The 24048-nt window shown below is 46.1% G+C and overlaps 1 protein-coding gene across 1 annotated transcript in view; it reads right to left on the bottom strand.

Moving 5' to 3' along the window:
* The window catches only part of ULK1 (unc-51 like autophagy activating kinase 1), a 111202-nt gene that overhangs the window by 84679 nt on the left and 2475 nt on the right, over window positions 1–24048 (bottom strand). The window contains exons 2-3 of the mRNA XM_083418178.1: window positions 23654–23746; window positions 23503–23544 (exon numbers count right to left, since the gene is read on the bottom strand). Coding sequence (XP_083274304.1) covers window positions 23503–23544; window positions 23654–23746 — 135 coding nt within the window. The remainder of the gene's footprint in view (window positions 1–23502; window positions 23545–23653; window positions 23747–24048) is intronic.

Genomic DNA, 24048 nt, shown 5'->3' on the forward strand with positions numbered 1-24048 from the left:
CCCTGCCAACTTCCCAGCTAAAAGTCATTTTTAAAAAAAATATGCAGAATCAAGGTTTTAAAACTACTTTCGATGAGGAGGCAGAAAGTGGGTTAGTAACGTCACTGTTTCTAACCACTCGCTGCTGAGCACAGAGCTTCTCCTCTGACAAATGGACCGTGTTTCTCCTCTGACAAATGGACCGTGGCTTACCCTACTCACTCCCACCCTGCCAACTTCCCAGCTACCCCCCCCCACCCCAGTCATTTTTTAAAAAAATATGCAGAATCAAGGTTTTAAAACTACTTTCGATGAGGAGGCAGAAAGTGGGTTAGTAACGTCACTGTTTCTAACCACTCGCTGCTGAGCACAGAGCTTCTGCCGCAAACACACACACAATCAGTTTCTCCCAATTTCTGAAGATAATATTCTGTGAATCTAGACAAAGCAGGGCAAATGTGCTTTCTCAGCAGGGGGTCACTGCTCATATTACGCCCATCGCTACAAACACTGTGCCAAATCCTACTTTATTTTATTTTATGCATGAAAATCTCCACTCTCTGCGAAAGAGGCTTTATATGTTTTTCCTGCCTCTTCTGCAGAGATTGGGAGTAGTTTGCAAAAATAATAATAATGCTTCCTTTCTCCAAAAAGCACAGGTGGCACCAGGGTTCTTTGGGAGACAGAGGTGGCAATGATTAGGTATTTAAAGCAAAAAACCTTGAGCTGATAGAAATGTCTGTAGTGGCTGAAAAGTATCAGTTTCACCTATCTAAGTACAGTGGTACCTTCGTACTTGAACAGCTTGGCTCCCGAACAAATCAGCTCCTGAATGCTGCAAACCCAGAAGTGTTCCTGTTTGTGAACGATTTTCAGAAGCCGAATGTCCAACGCAGCTCCTGCAGCCAATCGGAAGCTATGCCTTGGTTTTCAAACGGTTTTGGGAGTCAAGCGGACTCCCGGAACTGATTAAGTTCAAGAACCAAGGTACCACTGTACACAGATAGTGAAGCAAAGATTCCCCACTTCTTGCAGAGGGAAATTAACGATACAAGGAAATGAACAGCTTGTCAGTATGTGTTCAAATAGGACCCATCACCACCCCAAACACAAAACATTCAACCAGATCCTGAAGTTTCTGAAAGGCTGCAGTTCTGGCAGCTGTTACCATTACAAGTTGAAGGTAGATATGGAGAGGAAGAAAGGGGTCCCTTTTTTTTAAAGTCACAGCGTCATTCCTCTCGCCCCCTGAGATTTCAAGAGAGCCTTTATCAAATTTCTGCATATGACAAGAACGGTTTGGCTTGCATTCCAAATAAAAGCAGGTCAGGTCAAATTGGTTGGACACATTAAAATCAGTTTTTCTTTTTTAAAGCTTGGAGATAACATCCCTTATGGGGTGGTCCTTATAAAAGCACTACCCTATTATAGTATTTGGATTTCTTCAAAGAGACCAATAATTTATTTTATTGAAGGATTTATATAATACCATCTTAGGTGAACTATCAAGGCGATGTACAGGACCATAAAACATAACATATAATAAAACCAACACGAAATAAACATTACAGTGGCTGCCTAATCTTAAACTGCCTAATCTCAAACTGAATAGGCCCATCTGGAGAAAAAAGGTATTTGAGAGACACATGGAAGTTAATGGCAAGGGTATCTCTTGGCCTCTTCTGTAGCACAGGGGCAACTGACTGGCATTCCTCCAGATGATCTCTGCGACTGAACGAATAATAAGGGGAGTAGCAGAAAGAAGCTCATTTCATAACCCTTACTGTGTATTCCTATTTCGAAACCTTCATTTGTCAGGGACAGAATTGGTCGTCATTTCTCACAAAGAAACAAAATCCCAATGGACAAGATGTCCAAATGTCACATGATTTCTGAACACCAAAGTGAGTATTCTATCCCAGGGGATGCAGAGTAAATTATTCTCAGTGAAGAAAGTGGTTAGTGAAATGTTTCCTCCCCTACTCATAATACTCAGGGATATCCCTTTTTATAATATTATTTTATTTTTTCTTCCGTATAGAAAGTTACTTTCTTTACTCAACCATTATACAGTCGCACTTTGGTTGTTGAATGCCTCGGTACTTGTACGTTTCGGCTCCCGAAAGACTGAAACCCGGAAGTGAGTGTTCTGGTTTCTGAACGTTCTTTTGGAAGCCGAACGTCCGATGCGGATTCTGCTATTGTTTCCGCAGTGCCTGCACAATTGGGAGCCGCGCCTTGGTTTCTGAATGTTTCAGAAGTCGAACAGACTTCTGGAACGCATTGTGTTCGAAAACCAAGGTATGACTGTACAGTGGCACCACGGGTCATAGATACTTCAGGTTACAGACTCTGCTAACCCAGAAATAGTACCTCGGGTTAAGAACTTTGCTTCAGGATGAGAACAGAAATCGCGCGGTGGCGGCACAGCGGCAGCAGGAGGCCCCATTAGCTAAAGTGGTAGCTCAGGTTAAGAACAGTTTCAGGTTAAGAACGGACCTCCAGAAGGAATTAAGTTCTTAATCCGAGGTACCACTGTATTGCAAATCAACAATACAGGTTCCGTTTTATCTAACTTCATCCCTTCCAACATGTTTCTTAATACGCTGTGCTATTTTCTTACACTTCAAATCCCTCTGTGGTCTTCATAGAAATACTCAGGGATATCCAATGAAGCTGAAATGTTAGGAGTATTCAGGATGGATAAACGCAAGTACACACCACAAAGTTAAGTGTGGAACTCGCTCCCACAGGAGGCAGCAATAGCCTTTGGGTACTGGCTGCTGAATTATGGTGCTGGAGGAGACTCTTGAGAGTCCCATGGACTGCAAGAAGATCAGACCTCTCCATTCTGAAGGAAATCAGCCCTGAGTGCTCACTGGAAGGACAGATCATGAAGCTGAGGCTCCAATACTTTGGCCACCTCATGAGAAGAGAAGACTCCCTGATGTTGGGAAAGATTGAGGGCACAAGGAGAAGGGGACGACAGAGGACGAGATGGTTGGACAGTGTTCTCAAAGCTACCAGCATGAGTTTGACCAAACTGTGGGAGGCAGTGGAAGACAGGAGTGCCTGGCGTGCTTTGCTTCATGGGGTCACAAAGAGCCGGACACGATTAAACGACTAAACAACAACAACAACAACAACAACAACAACAACAACTGGGTGCTGGGAATCACAAGTGGGGAGAACACAGTTACACACATAGCAGGGGCTGGCCAGCCCCTGAGGCAGGATGAAGCCCCTGAGGCTGTGTCCCTGTGGGGGCACTGTGCACCCCGCCAACTCTGGCTGAGAAGCAGCACTGGCATCACCATTGATTTCGGGCAACATCCTGCCAGAACCCACCATCGCTGCACAACCGAGGTCAGGAATGCTTTGGCGAGGGCAGTGCAGCAGCGGCAAAACGGGCATGGCATCCCTGGTACTCAGGTGCTGTTTATGGGCTTTCCATGGGTCTCTGGCTGGCCTCTGTGAGAACAGGATGCTGGACTAGATAGGCCTTTGGCCTAACCCAGCAGGGCTCTTCTTATGAGACCATCGGAAGCTGCCTTATGAACAGGTAAGGTAAAAATAAAGGACCCCTGGACGGTTAAGTCCAGTCAAAGGCGACTATGGGGTTGCGGCGCTCATCTCGCTTTTCAGGCCGAGGGAGCTGGTGTTTGTCCACAGACAGCTTTCTGGGTCATGACTAAACCGCTTCTGGCGCAACGGGACACCGTGCCTGAGCGCAAGGAAACGCCATTTACCTTCCCGCCACAGTGGTACCTATTTATCTACTTGAGCTGGTGTGCTTTCGAACTGCTATGTTGGCAGGAGCTGGGACAAAGCAACGGGAGCTTACCCCGTTGCAGGGATTCGAACCGCTGACCTTCCGATCAGCAAGCCCAAGAGGCTCAGTGGCTGTGACCAGGACAGACTATTCACCCATTTAGCCCAGTATTCAATTGGCAATAACTCTCTTTGCTCTTGGGACAGAGCTCTTTCCCCATCACCAATACTTTAGACAGTGAGTAAGCCTGTGGTGACCAATCTGGCTGCTAGGCAGGTGCTTAGCTGCTGAGCTATGACGGCTATGATAAGAAAAGGTGGTCCAACCTGTTTTTCTTTTTCTCCCCCTCCAACACCGAAGCAACATTTCCTGTCTGGGCTCCCTATAACAAGATGATTGTTGCCATCCTGATTCCTGACTGCTCGTTCAGGCCTTCTGCTACCCACGTAAATAGGATGGGTGGAGGGGGTGGGAAAAATGTACTGAAGCCAAACAGGAACCAGACTTTTTCAACACCTGTGGCTATAGAATGGATCCAGGACAACCACTGACTCTACCAACAAATAGGGAGAGGGGTGGGATTCAAATGGCAGCATGGGTTGGCGCCACTGAAGTAGGGAACATACAAAGCTGCCTTATGTGGAGTCAACCAATTGGTCCATCTAGCTCAATACTGTCTACACTGACTGGCAGAATTTCAGAGAGGGTTCTTGCCAGGCACTACTTCGGAATGCTAGGGATTGGGCCTGCAGCAACTGCAAGACAGACACCATTATTTACTGAGAACTGGTATAAACACAGTTGCTGGAGGAGATTCTTGAGAGTCCCATGGACTGCAAGAAGTTCAAACACATCCATTCTGAAGGAAATCAGTCCTGAGTGCTCACTGGAAGGACAGATCATGAAGCTGAGGCTCCAATACTTTGGCCACCTCCTGAGAAGAGAAGACTCCCTGGAAAAGACCCTGATGCTGGGAAAGATGGAGGGCACAAGGAGAAGGGGACGACAGCGGACGAGATGGCTGGACAGTATTCTCGAAGCTACTAGCATGAGTTTGACCAAACTGTGGGAGGCAGTGGAAGACAGGAGTGCCTGGCGTGCTCTGGTCCATGGAGTCATGAAGAGTTGGACATGACTAAACAACTAAACAACAACAAATAAACACAGTGGCTAAGAGATGGGCTAGAGAAAATCAGGAAGAAACCAGTATCTTGGCTCTACCACAAACTCATTGGGTGGGCTTAAGCAAACCAGTCTTTCAGCCTCTGTTCACAACCCTACTGCAATGTGTGGGATAATAATCCTGATTCGCCATAAAGGAGAGCCACTAGGAATTCCAACTCGGTAATGTATACACAGCGCTTTTTGAACACACTTGACAGCACTGCCCATGTGGTGCTCTCCAAATGTCATTGGAAAAGAACTCCCATCATTCCTGACCACTGGCCGTGCTGAATGGGAATTGGAAGATCAATGCTATTTGGAGGTCACCAAGCTGGCTACCCCTGCCCTAATACTGTAAACCAGGCATGGCCAAACTTGGCCCTCCAGCTGTTTGGGGACTACAACTCCCATCAACCCTAGCTAACAGGACCAGTGGTCAGGGATGATGGGAACTGTAGTCCCAAAACATCTGGAGGGTCAAGTTTGGCCATGCCTGCTGTAAACCAAGAAAAGCAGTTGTCACAGAAGTTGGGTGTTGGATACCACATTGGGTTTCTTAAGCATGCCTTTCCAACGCCACCCAATGAAATAAGGCATATTCAATCAGCCTGTTTTGATCAACTCAGCATAAGCTTAGAAATAATACCGGAAGCGAAGAGCAGATATTTCCTGTTTACCGATGTCATGGCAGGCCCCAAAGCTTAGAAAACCATGACCTCCTCTGTGACAGCGAAGGCGGAATGCTTTTTCTAAGACACTGCCTCCTGCCTGTAATCTTCTTTATAAATAATCATATTTAAAAATTATCATTTTGTACTAAATAATGTGCTACCCAATTAATTGGAAAGGCCTTTTGATTTGCAGGAAGTCAGCCTCACTGAACACACTGTGATTACCAACTAAGCAAATAATAATATCAAGAATTATTCTTTTTTTTATCCTGCCCTTCCTCCTGTAGAAGCCTTGGGGAGGTATACAACCATAATAAAACAAAACTGTAATTGAAATATAGTTTTTAGCACAGGTTGTTGTTGGTGACACTTAAATCTGTTGGGCTCCAATCTCCAGCTGTGTCCCAAAGTAAGAGGCAAACAGATTTTCATGTTTCGTTTCTTTTCCTTTTTCGAAGGAATCAGATAGGCAAAGGGACAGACTGAACCATGCCCAACGCCCTGGGGTGCTGCTGCCAGTCAGAGCGGGCAATCCTAGGGCTAGATTGAAATAGTCAACTGGCATCATAAGGCAGCTGCCCTTCTTTAATTAATTTATTAAGATTTTAAATAATGAAGAAAACACAACTGTGGCATATTTGACAAGCTTGCTGCACAAGATGGCATGTGCCTGTTTTGTTGGAAACAAACCACCGGCTGTGTGAACGCACAAGCCAACTTCTTAGGCCATATTCCCTTGCCCATGAAAATGCAGCTACGGTGTGTCTCTCCGCAACACCTGCAGCAAAAACGGCGTCAGCATCTCACAGCAACAGAGACAGACCAAGGTGGATTTGCAAAGGTCTTCCTTTCTTGGGAGTTATAAGACGCTTTGCTAATTGGATCCCAGGAGGCATTAAGTTCGGCTCCCCTCACTATTTATGCGTGATATTTAACGTCTGGTCGATCAAGGGATTGCCAGCTCCGATGACCTAATTCTGCCTGTTGTCCTGATGCAAACTCGCCTGCCGCTCTGTCTAGGGAACCAAAAAAAACGTTCCGAAGCAGAGGTGACTGCTTTCTGTGTCTGTGTGCTTTCGTTTCATCCGTTTGGCTTTTGCAAACACAGCGTTTGTTCGGGGATCACAGGGAAATACAAACAAACGGCTGCGGCTATTTTTAAAACCATAAGCGGTTCTAGTAAAAGCAAAGAGAAAAAAAGAAAAACAGGGATGTTTAACCTTCAGTAGACCACACAATGAAGGCTCTTTACACAATTATGAAGCCTGGAAGCAGGTCAAAATTAATCTTATGAGAGGAGGAGAAAGAAAAATATTTTTAGAGCAGCGGCAGAATGACCTTGCCTGCTTTGCAAGACCTAGATTAGGCTCACAAGACATTCTGCATTCTGTGGATTAGCTTTACATCGAGCCAAATAAGGTACAAAGGCGCCATATTACACCAGACTGAAAAGAACCCAATATTCCAAGATATGGAATGTCTAGCTGTTTGCATGAAAGGTGTCCAGGATTTCTCAGCTAATCTAATCTATACCTGCCACACACAAGGACTGCAGCGAGACTGGAGTGCCTGGGAAAGGAGGAAGGACAGGGCAGAGAAACACAGGCTGTGCTTGAACATCAGTTTAAACAAGGGGAACCAATTTTCCATCTGAGGGCCAAATAAATTCCCTTGGGGGGGGGGTCTTCTAGGGGCCCACATTCCAGAGATGGGCAGAGTCAAAAGCAAAAGTGGGTGGCACACCGGATACAACTTTTACCGTTGCACAGTAGGCTACGTTCCAGCCATGCAAAAATAAGTTGGTTTCCATGTGCACAGAGAAGATTAGACATCCATTCATGAATGGTATTCACCATTCCAAGACACATTTCAGGCAGACAAAAAGCGCTTGAGGACAACATGGAGCTGGACCAGTGAGCAGAACAGTTTGGGAAGTGGTTCCCAAATATTCTCTCCCCATTTGAAAATTGCTGGTGGTCTTGGTGGACCAACATATTTTCCCATGGATTACAGCAACTGCAATAGACACTGCATGGTTTTCAGTCATGCATCTCTATGGCTTCTTTCATTTTATTTTATTGCATTACAATCCAAACTCCATAGAGTTGAAACACAATTAGAAATCAATATGAACAGTTAACGCAGACCATGCTAAAGAAAGTTCGCAGACCACTTGTGGTCCATGGACCACGGTTTGGGAAGCCCTGGCACAGGGAATGCCCCCAGGGGCCAGTCTGGTTGCAGGGCCACATTTGTCCCCTGGACCCGATGTTCCCCACCCCTAGCTTAAACTATAGGGCAGCACAGAGATTGCAAACCTGCGGCACTACAGATGCTGTCAGAACTCAAATTCCTCATCATCCCTGACCATTTGCCATTGCCAACTCAAGTTTATACGCACAAACAAAAACAGCGAATTCACGGGCAACACAGAACTCACAGGTGAGCAAGCCCCTTTCACTCTTATGAGTTGCTTCCACTGTTACAGAAGCCACCAAAGTCTGCGGGGGGGGGGGGGGCAGGGCATCTGTCCGGTTTTCCTGAGGACAGTCTCCTGTTTCTAAGAGTCCTCTGCTTGGAAGGTCTGTCCAGTCCAAGTCCAATTTAAAGGGGAGGAAAACCCTAAGAAGGGACAGCAGGTGGGGGTTGTAAAAAGCAAAGTGAGCAGGCACACAAGACACACTACGGCTAACTATACAGTGAAATTTAATGCATTTCTGTTTAAAACATAGCAATTATTCTTGCTTTTGCTCCTATACATCGAAATCGCCATAAACTGATATTGTGCAACCTGTTACCCCCATTTGTATTTCTTCTCTTGAGTGTCCAATGCTTACGTGGCCATCCTAGTTTCCTATAATATCTGAAGCAGTGAAGGACAACTGGCATAATCAGCCAGCAAAACCAGAGTTTGCTAGTTTGCACGTAACAGCAAATCCATATTTTCCGGCGAAAAGCATTAGAAACTCTTTAAGGAAGCAAGCGTCTGAGGCTGAAGGCCAGGAATATGCGAGGACTGGGTTTATTTATGCAAATGCCAAACCATGATTTTCATGTTAGATGTGAACCAACCAAAAGTTGCATGACCATAGCATAGAGGGGTGAGGAAATACTATTCGGACACAACGAAAACGGGAGTTAAATGCTATTAAAGACATGAGAGACTGACTGCACATGAGTTCATGGTTCTCTCAATAAGGGTGAACTTTCCCCCCCACCGCCGCCGCCACCGCTTTTTCTTCTTTTTTTAATCCCCAGGCCAGAAACCTTACACCATGGGCAAATGCCATCCCTCAAAACCCCACGCAGACCAGCTTTGGGCAGAGAGAGAAAGAGGGAGACAAGAAGCAAGTCATAAAATAGCTTCTGAAGTGGGTACTTTCATAATGGAGACGTTGACAGGGCCCGGAGAAAACAGCCGTGTGAACAACACACGAGTAACTGGAGATGATCCACCGTTGCATTCAGAGAAGCACAACCACATGCCAGTCTCCAATTACTCTTGGGAAACAGCCACGAAGCCACCTTACTAAGAGCTCTGAGTAATGCTGCCCTCGGCTCCAGAAGGAAGTTTTAGAGGATGGTAAATAGCCCATGTCACCACCCCCTTCTCCAATGTACCATCAGGTGACGAGGAGAGAAATATGAGGCCTGCTAAGGCAAACATGACAAATCCACAACCCTGACTAAGAGCACAATCACCATTTTGAAAATGACAAAATGGACACACCCTCCAAAATCATCACGTCACGTTGCCCTCGTGAGATAATTTAGATTTTAGAAGGATGTGCTCACTCCATGAGACTTTAGCTGATGTTAAATTCTTCCCTCGCTCAATGTTTTGACATTCATTTTCAATGTATTTTAAAACATTTTTAAAGGCGGGGTGGAATAAGGCATTGCACTTCAGACTATAGGGTGATCACATTACAAAAAAATAACCCACAAAATTGATTCATTCATCCTGTAATTTTTGCTTATGCTATTTGTTTCCTCGAAGGATTCAAAATGGCTTACATGGTTCTTCCCATACATACGCTTTATCTTTACAACAACTCTGCGAGGGAGGTTAGGTAGAGAGAATATTTGAATATGGTTTTCCCAACTCATTCATGAGAACATATAGTGCTCTCCTCAGCAGGAACACAAAGCCACCAACATCCTCTCCCCGCAAGGAGAAAACCAGCAAACAAGGACCAGGCTGGGCTTAAGCCATCCTCTCCTTGGTGAGCTAAAAGTGGCCCTCCAGATGTTGGTGGACTCTAACTCCCAGCATTCTTGATCATTGGCCATTCTGGCTGGGGCTGATGGGAGTTGGAGTCCAACACCATCTGGCAGAGCCAAAGGTTGTCCATTCATGGCATAGGAAAAACATTTTTTTAAAAAACTGTGCTCCCACTTGCAGTCTTAAAACGATGACATATCCATTCTGCCACCTGGTGAATAAAGCAAGCCTCAGACTGCATCAAACAAAACTCTCTTAGACTATGGTGTGGTTCAATATAAACAGTAAGGCGAAAATCTGGATTACTGGGACCACAAGAACATGTTGGCTCACAAAGAGAGGGAGGAGCCAAACCCACTTTCTGCATTCTCCAACCTTTAAGCTCAGATTGTGGTCAAGAAAGAAAAAGCTTTAACTGTTTGGGTAACACCCTAAGCCGAAACAGAGTTTACCTGCTGCACCACACCAACCTAAAAAAACCAGGGGGGAGCAAAGCAGCCAGCAATCTCATCTCCAAGAGCCAGCACATTTGCGCATTAGTGCTAAGCCATGGGTAGGCAAGCTAAGGCCCGGGGGCCGGATCTGGCCCAATCGCCTTCTAAATCCGGCCCACAGACGTTCCAGGAATCAGTGTGTTTTTACATGAGTAGAATATGTCCTTTTATGTAAAATGCATCTCTGGGTTATTTGTGGGGCCTGCCTTGTGTTTTTACATCAGTAGAATGTGTGTTTTTATTTAAAATACATCTCTGGATTATTTGTAAAGGTAAAGGTATAAAGGGACCCCTGACCATTAGGTCCAGTCGTGACCGACTCTGGGGTTGCGGCGCTCATCTCGCTTTATTGGCCGAGGGAGCCGGCGTACAGCTTCCGGGTCATGTGGCCAGCATGACTAAGCCGCTTCTGGCGAACCAGAGCAGCGCATGGAAACGCTGTTTACCTTCCCTCTAGAGCGGTACCTATTTATCTACTTGCACTTGACATACTTTCAAACTGCTAGGTTGGCAGGAGCAGGGACTGAGCAACAGCAGCTCACCCTGTTGTGGGGATTCGAACTGCCGACCTTCTGATCGGCAAGTCCTAGGCTCTGTGGTTTAACCCACAGCGCCACCCGCGTCCTGGGTTATTTGTAGGACATAGAAATTCATTCATTATTATTTTTTCAAAATATAAGCCTGATCCCCCACAAGGTCTGAGGGACAGAGGACCAGCCCCCTGCTGAAAAAGTTTGCTGACCCCTGAGTGTAAGTAGTTCTCCCCACCCCAATTCAGCTAAGTAAACCAAGTCTGAACTCTTTCTAGATCTAGCGCGGAACCTTAAGCAGCTCGCCAAAAATTTGAGGCGGAGGTCTTTCCAAGCCCTACCTGGAGATGCTTGGGAACTAAGAAGGGACCCTTCTGGATGCCAAGCTCATGTTTCGCAACAGAGTTACAGCTCTTCCTGTAAACAATGCATCACACAGGAAACCCAAAGTGCCTCCTCCCTCCCTTTTTACAGACTGACAAAAGAGTTCTCTTTTCTTTATAGCAGGAGAAACACAGCCAACTTTTAAAAGCATGTCTCAATGAAAAAAGCTGGTACGGTTGTTGGGGCGGGTGCACAGAGACCAGATATTCGGTACATGGCTTTCAGGGATGACATCAGACCACCACAGTTGGCCAGCCCTACTAGAAGACCACCTTGCATCAAGTGTTTTCAATGGTTTGGATCAAAGTTAGTTACAGTTTCTACTGAGAAGTCACGTCCCATTGAATTAAGTGGGAGCCTGAGCCCTGGAAATTAAGCTTACAATGGCAGCCTTAGGAAAATGGGAAGCTGCCTTATACAGAGTCACATCCATGGTCCATCTAGGTCAGTACAGTGGTACCTCGGGTTAAGTGCTTAATTCGTTCCGGAGGTCCGTACTTAAACCTGAAACTGTTCTTAACCTGAAGCACCACTTTAGCTAATGGGGCCTCCTGCTGCTGCCGTGCCGCCGGAGCACAATTTCTGTTCTCATCCTGAAGCAAAGTTCTTAACCCGAGGTAATATATCTGGGTTAGCGGAGTTTGTACCCTGAAGCGTATGTAACCTGAAGCGTATGTAACCCGAGGTACCACTGTACTGTCTGCTGTTACTGACAGCTGCTTTTCAAGGTTTCTCCCAGCCCTATCTGGTGATGGCAGAGATTGGATCGGGTTAGTAACCTTTTTCAGCCGTGGGCCGGTCCGCCGTCCCTCAGACCATGTGGTGGGCCGGACTATATTTTGGGGGGGGGGGGCGGAGAATGAATTCCTATGCCCCACAAATAACTGAGAGATGCATTTTAAATAAAAATACACATTCTACTCATGTAAAAACACTGATTCCCGGACCGTCTGTGGGCCGGATTGAGAAGGCTATGGGGCCGCATCCTGGCCTTAGGCTGCCTACCCTGATCTAAGACCCTCCTAGTTCAAAGCAGGTACTCTACTGCTGAGTTACAGCCCTTTACCTTCAACATTTCTCTTTCCCGCCCTGCCCTTGATGCAGGTTTGCAGCACAAACTCATTCAGAGCAAGCCTGAAAACGGTTTCTAAAAATACTCGATTCCACCCTCATCGGGGTCAATCTCACTAGGTCTTCTGCGCACTGCTGGCCCCATTAGCACTGCTCAATAATACATAGCTACAAACTAACTGGGACATGGTAGATTTCCAAAGCTTTTGAAACACCATTCAAGATCACGACGAAGACTTCTTACAGTGGAACCTTGTGTTACGTACAGTGGTACCTCGGGTTAAGTACTTAATTTGTTCCGGAGGTCCGTTCTTAACCTGAAACTGTTCTTAACCTGAAGCACCACTTTAGCTAATGGGGCCTCACACTGCCACCGCACCGGCAGAGCACGATTCCTGTTCTCATCCTGAAGCAAAATTCTTAACCTGAAGCACTATTTCTGGGTTAGCAGTGTCTGTAATCTGAAGCGTATGTCACCCGAGGTACCACTGTACGTCCTCCTTGAGAAGGCTTTGGGTTGTGAGCTCCGCTAACCCGGAAGTAGATGCCCCTTGTTATGAACTTTGCCCCGGGAAGCGAGCGGAAGTCACGCAGCAGCAGCGGGCGGCGCCATTAGCAAAAGCGCACCTGATGTTAAGAATGGTTTCAGTTTAAGAACAGACCTCCGGAACGAATTACCGTATTTTTCGCCCTATAGGACGCACCGTCCCATAAGGCGCACCTAATTTTTTTTGGGGGGGGGGAATAAAGGTGGAAAAAATTATTTTCCCCCCCAGGCGCGGGGCTGGGGTGGGGGAAGCCCGAGCTTCCCCCAACCCCAGCCTCCAGAACACGCAACTCCACGCAAGCCGCGGGAGCCTGGCACCGGTCAGTGTGCACCGACCCCTCTCGCTCTCCAGGCTTCAGCGAAAGCCTGCATTCGCCCCATAGGACGCACACACATTTCCCCTTCATTTTTGGAGAGGGGAAAAGTGCGTCCTATAGGGCGAAAAATACAGTAATTTCGTAACCGGAGGTACCACTGTAATAGGAAACAAGACACAGGTGGGCTGGCTCTTGTATCTCATCCCCTTAACACAACTTTAGCATGCCCCAGCACAGTGGAAGAACACCTGTTTCTCATGCAGAAGGTCCCAGATTCCATCTGCCACCATCCCTAGGCAGGGCTGGGAGATTGAGGAAAGCAACATGCCGCTTAAAAGGATCTGAAATATTTTTTTGAAGCTAGGATTTATTTTATTCTGGCTTCTTTTATTTGATGTTTTAATGTGCTGTAAACAGCTTTGGGAATTGTTCTTTAAAATGTAAAGTGGTATAGATATTATTATTATTATTATTATTATTATTATTATTATTTCTTTCCATTGGGGGAACAGAAACCTAGACATTCCATTGTGGTGACCATAACCTTGGTTTAAGGTGCCATTTAGCTGTTAGATGAGTTTCTAACACTGGCAACCAGCTATCCTAGAGTCGCTTGCTTAAAATATCTAATGTCAAGGGACTGTTTGGATGCTCAGGGCTCATCCACACTCTGCCTCTCTTGTGCCTGGAAAGCAGGCATAGGCAAACTCGGCCCTCCAGATGTTTTGGGACTACAACTCCCATCACCCCTAGCTAACAGGACCAGTGGTCAGGGATGATGGGAGTTGTAGTCCGAAAACATCTAGAGAGCAGAGTTTTCTTGTGCCTGCCCTAGTGGTTTTCCCCTTGCCCGGCATCTTTCCCAAGGAAAGCCCACTGTTGAAGCTCTAAACTGTAGTCAATCTGGAGAAAACCAGAATTGTCATTTGCTCCAACTGAGCACTAAAGAGCAGTTTTCCCCTGGGCAGAGCAGCAGACCAGAGGAAGTGTCGACAAGCCCTCAAGCTGCCAAAGGTAATGGCCATGGAATGCTGACAAACAGAGCTGCAACTGTGAGGAAAGGGAAAGGTCAACTTAAGACGAGAGAGAGCCACTTTGCAAATGTCCTCAAGGACGAAAAATTGATGAATACTTACGATGGGAAAGAAAGCAAGAAACTGTAGAAAGGGTCTTGTAAGTTAATGAACCGAGGTAGACATGGAAGTTACAGAATTTACAGTGTAGCAGCAGGCAGGTCATTAGGGGGAGAGTTCCTTTGAGATCTTGCGATAGCATTGCTCTCTGGTTTCAAGATTATTTCAATCTCTGACAGCGGTAAAGTTGTTGCTGTCATTTGTGGTGAGCAGACAGCTAGTTCATACCATCCTGGTTTCAACACTATTTAGATTTTGTAAACTCTCACGAAATTCAAACATAACTTCCTTCTATGAAATCATCACTCCTCTCAGGTAGCAACATGTGCCACTCAAGATGCTGTTGGACAACAAACTCCCATCAGCCCCAACCAGCATGGCCATGGACCAGGGATGATGATGATGAGAATTGCAGTTTGGCAACATCTGACAGGGGTTCCCCATCCCTGCTCTAAGAAATCCTTAAAAAAGAGCACTCAAACTATTAACATGCGGAGATTGTCCTCAGAGTATTGCAGCCTTGCAAATAAGCCCACAAAAGTTACTAGCCTGATAGTGAACCATATCCGTTCAACAACAGCCTGCTCTGCTTTTTACACTGGGCACACTCACCTACATGTTAATTCATTATTGCCTATGGCAGCATTTCTCATCCTTGCGTCCCCAGATGTTGTTGAACTACAACTCCCATCATCCCTAGCTAGCTAGGCCAGAGCTCAGGGATGATGGGAGTTGTAGTCCAACAACATCTGGGGACACAAAGTTGAGAAACACTGGCCTATGGCTACCAGGTCTGTGCTCAAACAAATACAAGTTTGGATTAATAATGCCTTTGTCATGTAAGGGCTCTTTATCGTTGCAAATCAGGTGAATGCATTTGAATAAAAGCTTGCCAATTATTAAATTGTATTTACTGCACATAATATGGACACCTGGGTAGCACAGGGTTAACAGGAGTGGGCAAAGCACATGACCCCCCTTCTCCCTCTGCCCACAAGTCAAGCTGCAGGTCTAGTTCTGCAATTTTACAAAGCTCTGTGGACAGGTGGAATGGGGAGGGGCACACCCCATGCATGGAAAAGTTGCTGGGTTTTGACCCTCGCTTCTCTAGATAGGACTGGGAAAGACTCCCACCCCTGAGAGCATGAACTGCTTCTATGCAGGCCAGGATTGGGCAATGTGTACCCATTCAGAAGGGACACAAGTGGCGCTGTGGGTTAAACCACAGAGCCTAGGGCTTGCCGATCAGAAGGTCGGCAATTTGAATCACCGCGACAGGGTGAGCTCCCGTTGCTCAGTCCCTGCTCCTGCCAACCTAGCAGTTCGAAAGCACGTCAAAGTGCAAGGAGATAAATAGGTACCGCTCCGGCGGGAAGGTAAACAGTGTTTCCGTGAGCTGCTCTGGTCCGCCAGAAGCGGCTTTGTCATGCTGGCCACATGACCCGGAAGCTGTACGCCGGCTCCCTCGGCCAATAAAGCGAGATGAGCGCCGCAACCCCAGAGTCGGTCACGACTGCACCTAATGGTCAGAGGTCCCTTTACCTTTACCCATTCAGAAGCTGTTGGACTCCCATCATCCCTGGGCATTGGCCATTCTGGCTGGGGCTGACTACAAAGGCCTATAGCTTCTCCATCTTTGGCAGATGATAAAGAGCTAGATGGACCAATGAGTCTGCCTTGCATAAGACAGAGAGAAACAACAACACAGTGGAAGAACTTTTGTTGTTGTCCCCGGGAATGGAAGAGGAAGCAACTTCTTGCGGCACAGAACAGCAACATTTCAACAGAATGGCAGACTGGGTATTGCGCCTTCCGATGTTCTGTTACCAAATTAAATCTAGTATTATGTCAGTTCATGGCTTGTTTAAGAAATAAATAAATCATACGAACAAATGAAAAACTCCCCGTTTAGAAATTAAATGCAAGGCAAGTAGTGGCTGTGTGGTGGTCTACAGGATAGGTCCTCAACGAGTGGGTCGCAAGGCCATTCCAGGTGGGTTAGGTAAAGGTACCCCTGCCCGTACGGGCCAGTCTTGCCAGACTCTAGGGTTGTGCGCTCATCTCACTCTATAGGCCGGGAGCCAGCGCTGTCCGCAGACACTTCCGAGCCAGAGCCGCACACGGAACGCCGTTTACCTTCCCGCTGGTAAGCGGTCCCTATTTATCTACTTGCACCCGAAGGTGCTTTTGAACTGCTAGGTCGGCAGGCGCTGGACCGAAGGACAGGAGCGCACCCCGCCACGGGGATTCGAACCGCCAACCTTTCGATCAGCAAGTCCTAGGCACTGAGGCTTTAACCCACAGCGCCACCCGTGTCTTCCAGGTGGGTTGCAGCCATGTTATTGCCACCATATGGCTCTCTAGCTAAGGCTTACTGGACCAAAGGAGAGGCATATGGCATTACTGGGCTGAGAAGCATTCTTCCGATGAGACACTCCTTTTGTCTATTTCCATGAGCGCTTCAACTTGGCAGGGAAAAGGCACCAGTCCTTTTCAATAGGATACGTATTTCTGATCAATCATATGGCCCTCTTTCCTATAGCCAGGCCTGTAGGGAGGGAGCTGTCTCTGGAACAGGCGCACTCTGTTCACTTTTGAGTCGATGTCTATCGTTTTCCAGGCTTCTCCTTAAATGGAATTTTGCCGAGGGGACCGGCATGCGGAGGTTTCAGCTGCGGTGGGTTAGTTAGGATTAGCTTGGTTGCCCACCAGGGCAGCAATGAGGGTCCTGGGATTAGCGATGGCAGTGAGAGCGCTTGGAGGGAGCAGGAATTCCACATCAGAATCACCTCACTTCCTTTAACCTGAAATAGGTCTGGGTCAACTCATGGGTCTCTCTCCCCATGATGCAAGCCAGGAGTCAGGGGTGGGTCTTGGGCCTGGACCAGTTGGAGACTGGTCTACAAGCATGGGAGGTTAAGAACCTATGGCTGGCTGATATGAGGTAGATCTGCAAGGCTGACTTCCTAACAGACAACAGCAACAGCAAAACTACCTACTCTCCCCACTTAAGCTGGGGAAGAAAGCTAACCGGGTTAGCTTGGCTGGTGTGTAAAAGGACTGCAAGCTCAGCTCAATTCGGACACTGAGAACAAATTCCAAGGATCAGAAGGTGCTGAGATGTACCCCAATCTAATTCTATTGGTTAATAAGGTCATATGCACAACAAGCCTGAAGGCTGCCCACCCCAGTCTACAGTCACTGTGGTTTCATCAGCCATTTCCTTTGCGTGGTGGGGGGCAGGGAGAGTTACAGAGAGAGTCCCAATAAAGCCAAAAACAGAAAGATTTGGAGGGGGAGGGAGGGAAGAAACCACAAAACAGGTAACAGCATCAACCCTCCAAAAGAAGGTATGTTTACAGCTGCCAGGGTGGCAGCTGTGTTGTATCTGCTGCCGCAGATAAAAAGCACTCAGCACCACAGAAAGGCAAAATATTTTAAGGTGGTATCTGCTTATCCAGTTGGGAAGTGGGGGAGTTTAGGCAACAATCAATCTTAAAAGATTGGGAGTGGGGGAGTAGCACCAAATTGTACTTAAAAGGATGCAACAGCTTTCAAAGGCAAAACAATAAGACCTGCAAGGGATTCTTTTTTGCATTTGAACAAAGAAAACGGTAAACAAGGAGCTTGCCTTCTGCTTAAAAAAACCAAACAGCTTTCTGAACCAGCTGAATTACTACCATCCTGGCATCTCTGTGGGAGAACAAGATTTGGGGGCACTGAATGTCAGGGACCATGGGAGCTGTGGACTGACAACATCTGTCCCGACACACAGTGTCCATCCCTGGCCTACAGTTTACAACTGGTTCACTTTCGATTTAAGTACCAGGGCTGACACTGCTGCAGCTACCATGCACATACAAGCAGACACAAACTAGCCTGAATTTCAGTCGTGCGAGGGCACTCAAAACACCTCCAATTTATATATACTGCCTCTCAAAATACCAAGGCTGTGTACAATAACACAATTCAAGACAAAAGAATCCCAAATATGCTAAACCCCAATCTAATAAAAAAGAATGTATCACAAATATAGCAGCCTCGAATCACTCCACTGGTATCTGAGGCCAAGGGAAAAGCTTGAGTACGTAGATATGCTTTTAAAAGCTGATGGAAGCTCACCCTGGCAGATGCCTAGCTCAGGCCACAGACTGGGGGGCCACCACGGAAAGGGCCCTTCAAATTGCCACAAGATGAACCTCTGCAGACCACAGCATAACAGGTTTATTTATCATTTTCTCCATAAGAGCTCTGTGTATCAAAGACAGATTTAATGCTTCAATTCAAACCTCACCAAATATAATGGAACTTACTTTCAAGTTCAACGTGCATGGGACTGCAGCTTTACGTTTAAAAATCACAACGCAGCAACAAAACAATAAAAGCACAAGGGCCGTACGAAATGTGAGGCCAAGTAGGCCCACTGAGATTAATAGACTTGACTACCTAAATTATTTTGCAATCCTATGCATTTCAAAAGCGGCGCTCTAGAGAAGACTACATCACAGGAAACTATAAGAGAAATCGAAAGGGATAATTCCATCGGCTTCCTGAGATACAGTTCCCGGAATTCCAAACAACAAGGAAGCCAAGAACCATTAAAGTGATTTACGTTTGTCACATAGACACACCCAGGCAGATGCTTTATGATGCAGAACGGAGACCCAGTGACACATTTAGCAGATCTGGCTGCAAGAAAGGAATTAGGATTTCCTCAAACTGGTTTGTCCTCACTGGGCAATGGCTGCAAGGCAGTCTTGGCCAAGAGGCAACTCTCAAAAGCCATTTGATAGCTCACCAGCAGCAGCTCTGGAAAGATCCAAGTAGGAAGCAACAGCAGAAAGGTCCCATTCAGATGCTAAAACACAACTGATGCAGGCTTTGTGTGGTTTGTGGGAGGGTTCACATGTTGCCTGTGTGTGTGTGTGTGTGTGTGTGTGTGTGCGCGTGGGGTCCAGCAGGGCCTCAGGCTCAAGGCAGGGGTGTGTGGGTGGGTGTGGGTGTGTACACAGCCCACTTAATCCTGTTTTGGATTATTGTGGAATTCAAACACTTGTTAATTTTTTAGACTCTGCACCCTTCAGGGTAGTCCCTTTCACTTTAATTCTGTACAGAGCCATGCGCATTGATCATGTTATATAAACACTGAAAATGTTTTTTTAAAGCCTTTGTGAAGTTTCACCACAATATCAAAAATATTACTCTTAATATTTATTACTTGCTTTACTCATTTAAAAAAAAATGGCTCGAAGCAACTCACGAACCGAAACACTGAAACCAACTACAATAAACACAACCCATAAAAGCCTTTTTAAAAAATAAACAAACAAATTCATTTCCACAAATAAAAGGCAGGTCTGGAAGATCTCGCCCAGCCAAAACATGTCACAAAGACCCTTCAAAATCCTGTTCATTAATATGGAAGCAAAATTCATGGGCTCTAAATCTTTCTCTTTCTGGTTTTGTTGACCAGGCAGCCCTGCAAACAGAGCAGAGATGGGGAACCACACGCTCAAGGGTCCAACATGGCCTTTCCAGGCCTTCTGCCGCACCTCTGTGGCTTTCTCCAAGGCCTCACCTGCTCCCAAGACCACCCTAACCACTCATGTGCTCTGGCTTAGCTGGGACATATAGTGGAATTCTGATAATGCCTTTTGCTTGCCTGAATGTAGAATGAAGAGACCTCTGGCTTTTCCATTACTGAAATACAGCCCGGTGCGCAAAGGCGAGAGCTGTATCCATCCTTTCACCTACTTTTTGCCTCTGCCCCTGGTAAGTTTGTCCATAATAAGGCCCTTTGCCCCTCCCCAAAAGGTTTTGCACCCCTGAAATAAAGGACTGTCCTCTATAAAGGACGATACATAGCAAAGCTACACTTCAGAACTCCCTGCCTAGTGACATCAGACAGGCACGTTCACGGTATTCTTCTCGGCACCGGCTAAGAACATTTTTGTTCGGACACGACCCTGCAGACATGTGGAATGTCGACATGTATTTTAATCTGGCTTTTAGCTTTCTGTTGATTTTAATTGTTATTTTTTGAACTAAAACAAAATGGTGGCTTTAAACTGTTTTTGACTGATAATTTTCTTACTCTGCTCTTTTTGCAAGCCAACTTTGAGGTTTTGTTGCAATCAAGCAGCATATAAAATTTGTGAAACAAACAAACAAATACTTATTGCATTCTGAAGTAATATTCGTTACCATGTTAAGCTGGTGTGCTGTAAGACCAGAGTCTTGAATTACATAACAACACCTGCTACGTGAAAGGCCCTCTGAAAATGTGGCTCCCAAGGAATCAAAACCCATGTGCCACCAAGCCCCACCCCAAAATGAAAACTGAGAATCTCATGATGTTGCAGATCCATGCACCTTGTGATTTGACATTCATGCACATAGATGCACACAGAGAAATATGACCCCCACCTAGTCTAGTAAAACAACATAGTTGGTGTGGAAAGATACTAGCTAAGCAGGACTCAGTGGGGTAAGATACAGAAACTACTGTCCACCTCCAAGGTCCTTGAACCAAGTCTACAGACTTGGGCTTAGTTCCTGCGGACGAAAGCACGAGTCTTGTCTGTGCCGCTCCAGAGTTCGCATGATGGAATGCTCCTTCATGCCAGTTAAGATACAGGATATCCCCGAAACTAGAGAACTAACATGACAGGGAGAAAAATAAGCTGGGCTGGAACCATCCCTGAGAAGCATTTTCTACATGCTGGGATTAACTGTTGGTGCGAAAGAACCAACGTGTCCGTTCCTACCAGAGACACATGTTTATTAACTCAGGAAGATGCTTTGGGTTGCATTCAATGATAGCTCCACTCACAGAGTAGGCCCACTGAAATCAACAAGCATGACTAACTGTAGTTCATTAATTTCAGTGGTTCTGGTCTGAGTAAAATTTAACTGAACACCACCCAATGGGGCTCAATTAAGATTCAAATTAAATGCTGGAGGCACTAAGGACCTAGTCAGGTTCTCCCCTGGAGGCAGATTTTGGCAGCATCCCACATCAGGTGTAGATAACTCACAAATAGCCAAACTGATGCATCACACAAGGTACTGTTTCTGGAAAACACCCTGAGTGGATGGGGCAACACAGTCAGATGGGGGGGGGGGTATAAGGAATAAATTATCATCATCATCATCTCCAGGTAGGGCTGAGAGAGACTTCACCTGAAACCCTAGAGCAGGCTTCCTCAACCTCGGCCCTCCAGATGTTTTTGGCCTACAACTCCCATGATCCCTAGCTAGCAGGACTAGTGGTCAGGGATGGGAATTGTAGTCCCAAAACAGCTGGAGGGCTGAGGAAGCGCCCTAGAGAGCTGTTGCCAGTCAATGTTGACGATACTGAGCTGGATGGACCCTTGTATAAATCACATTCCTATATTCCCACCTATTCCATCTGCCTAATCCACATGGGTGCATCTATCAAAATGGAATGAATAATACAGTGGTACCTCGGGTTACATAGGCTTCAGGTTACATACGCTTCAGGTTACAGACTCCGCTAAGCCAGAAATATTAAGAACTTTGCTTCAGGATGAGAACAGAAATCGTGCTCCGGCGGCGTGGCAGCAGTGGGAGGCCCCATTAGTGGTGCTTCAGGTTAAGAACAGTTTCAGGTTAAGAATGGACCTCCGGAACGAATTAAGTATGTAACCAGAGGTACCACTGTAATAATAATAATAATAAACGGGGTCTTTTGGACTGCAGCTGGGTGACCGAGGTTTCCTGAACACTAAGCAGAAAGAAAAGTAGCTCATGTGCAGATTTTTACAAACAAGAGCTGGCCTCTGGGATTTGCATGCATAACATGGTGTTTTGCCACACCAAGGTAACAAAAGCAAGGGTGTTGACCCAATGACTTTCGCAGGGTTTTCGAGGGAACAAAATCAGAATATTTATCCTTTGATTCTGCAAGAGAAAAGGCCTTGCTGCATTTCCTTAGGGCAACTGGAGGGCGGGAGGGGAGGAGAGAGAATTAAAGGCTGGGGGTGGGGTGGGGAAAACATGCTGCTTTGTGCAAAACCGATCTGCTTCCTGATTATTTGACCTGAGATAACCCCACCCCCAGCAACATCCAGCCCCTATTTTTGAGACTGCAGAGGCACACTGGGAAAAAGAGTCCTTGCACCGGAGAAACCCAGAACCGAAAGGAAACAGAAGCCGAGAACTAGAGACTACGGCTCCCAGAAAGCATTGCACGCAGCCTGCGCCAAACACACAGGCAGGAATTTGGTTGCACTGATGATGCAAAGCCCTGACTCAACCAATCCCAGAGCGCAGGAGGAATGTCAACAAACAAGGAGGTCTGGAGGCCACATGACACCAGACAGCAACAAAGCTCAGATAAGCAACAGGGAGAACCAGGGATCAGAGCTGGAACTCCTCCTCCTGTGGCTATAAAAGCAACTGAAGGCAGTTCGTACCCAAACAACAAGAGGACTCCAAGGTGGAAATTGACACAGTGATCCAGTTCAAAACAGGATTTCTGGGCACACACCTTGGTCTGCCACAACTTAGTGGTGCCATTGTCATGTAAATAGATAAAACAAAACCTGCTTAAAAAATCAAAGGGAGATTTCATGATGGGGGGTAGGAAAGGAAGGCTAACTAATTTCAGCAGTAAAGTGACAAATGTCCCTACAGATTTTGTAGAGTGAGCTAGTTCTCAGTCTGGGGAGCATCACAAGAGGAAAAGTTAAACCCCAAAGACAGAAAAGAATCCGGCATATGAGTATTTGCATAGAACATCGCAGACTGACAGCAACGAGCCCAAATGGATCAAAAGTGAGATTCAGCCAAGCCCTTCCTAACTTTTGTCTGCATATACTGTACATTCAAAATACGATCCAACTGAGTAGCAGAACATGCCAAAGGGAGCAAAAGCAAACAGCCAGCCTAACAAGATGACTTTAGGTTAAGCACATCTACTGGACGCAAACTCCATTTCAATGTCCGCATTTTGAAGATGAAGGACCCTCCTACATTTCAAGGCATTGCTCCACTTTCTGCCCTGCAGTTAAGCCTGTGTGCCCCCTTGCTTATATTGGGGTATATATAGTTTTTACAAAGTGTACAGACTTTTCTCCCGTCACTCTCCAAAACCTCCAATAACCCACAGCTCTCAGCAAAATTGTAAAGTATCACACCTTAACCCCTCCCCCTCCCTACAACATCCTTCCAAGATAGACGTAAACTAATACCTGGAAGTCGTACAAGGCAACGATATTTTCATGCTTCAGTTCCTAGAAGGAAAGAGAGAGGAGATGGTGCTATAAGCATTTATAAAATCGCAAACAGTTGCCTTAAATCGAAATGTCAATAGCAGCAAAAACATCCTCCCCACCCCCTTACCTTGAGTATTTTGATTTCCTTTCCCAAGAGAGTCTGGGATTTTGCCAAGTTTTTCTTGTTGATGCATTTTATTGCTACCTCCACTTCAGGTTTCTGAAAGTTAATAATAATAAAAAAGACAGATGCAGAATGTAAGTTGGAGGTGGCGAAGCCCACATTTTTATTTTCACATGCTCGGAAACACACATGTGCATCTCTCTTATGAGTCCATATGCTTTAAACCACAAGAGAGGTATTCAAAAAACCCTGCTTCCCTATCCCAAACCATATAGAGTGCATGTCCAGGCTTGCCCTTTATTGAATTTGCATTTGTCAGGTACCAGGAAGAGGGGGAACAGATATTCATTTCAAATGGCTCTTTACGCTGCCATTATTCTCTTAATTTAAGCAATACA

The sequence above is a fragment of the Podarcis tiliguerta genome, assembly GCF_965153285.1.
Source record: "Podarcis tiliguerta genome assembly, chromosome: 16".
Classification (NCBI taxonomy): domain Eukaryota; kingdom Metazoa; phylum Chordata; class Lepidosauria; order Squamata; family Lacertidae; genus Podarcis; species Podarcis tiliguerta.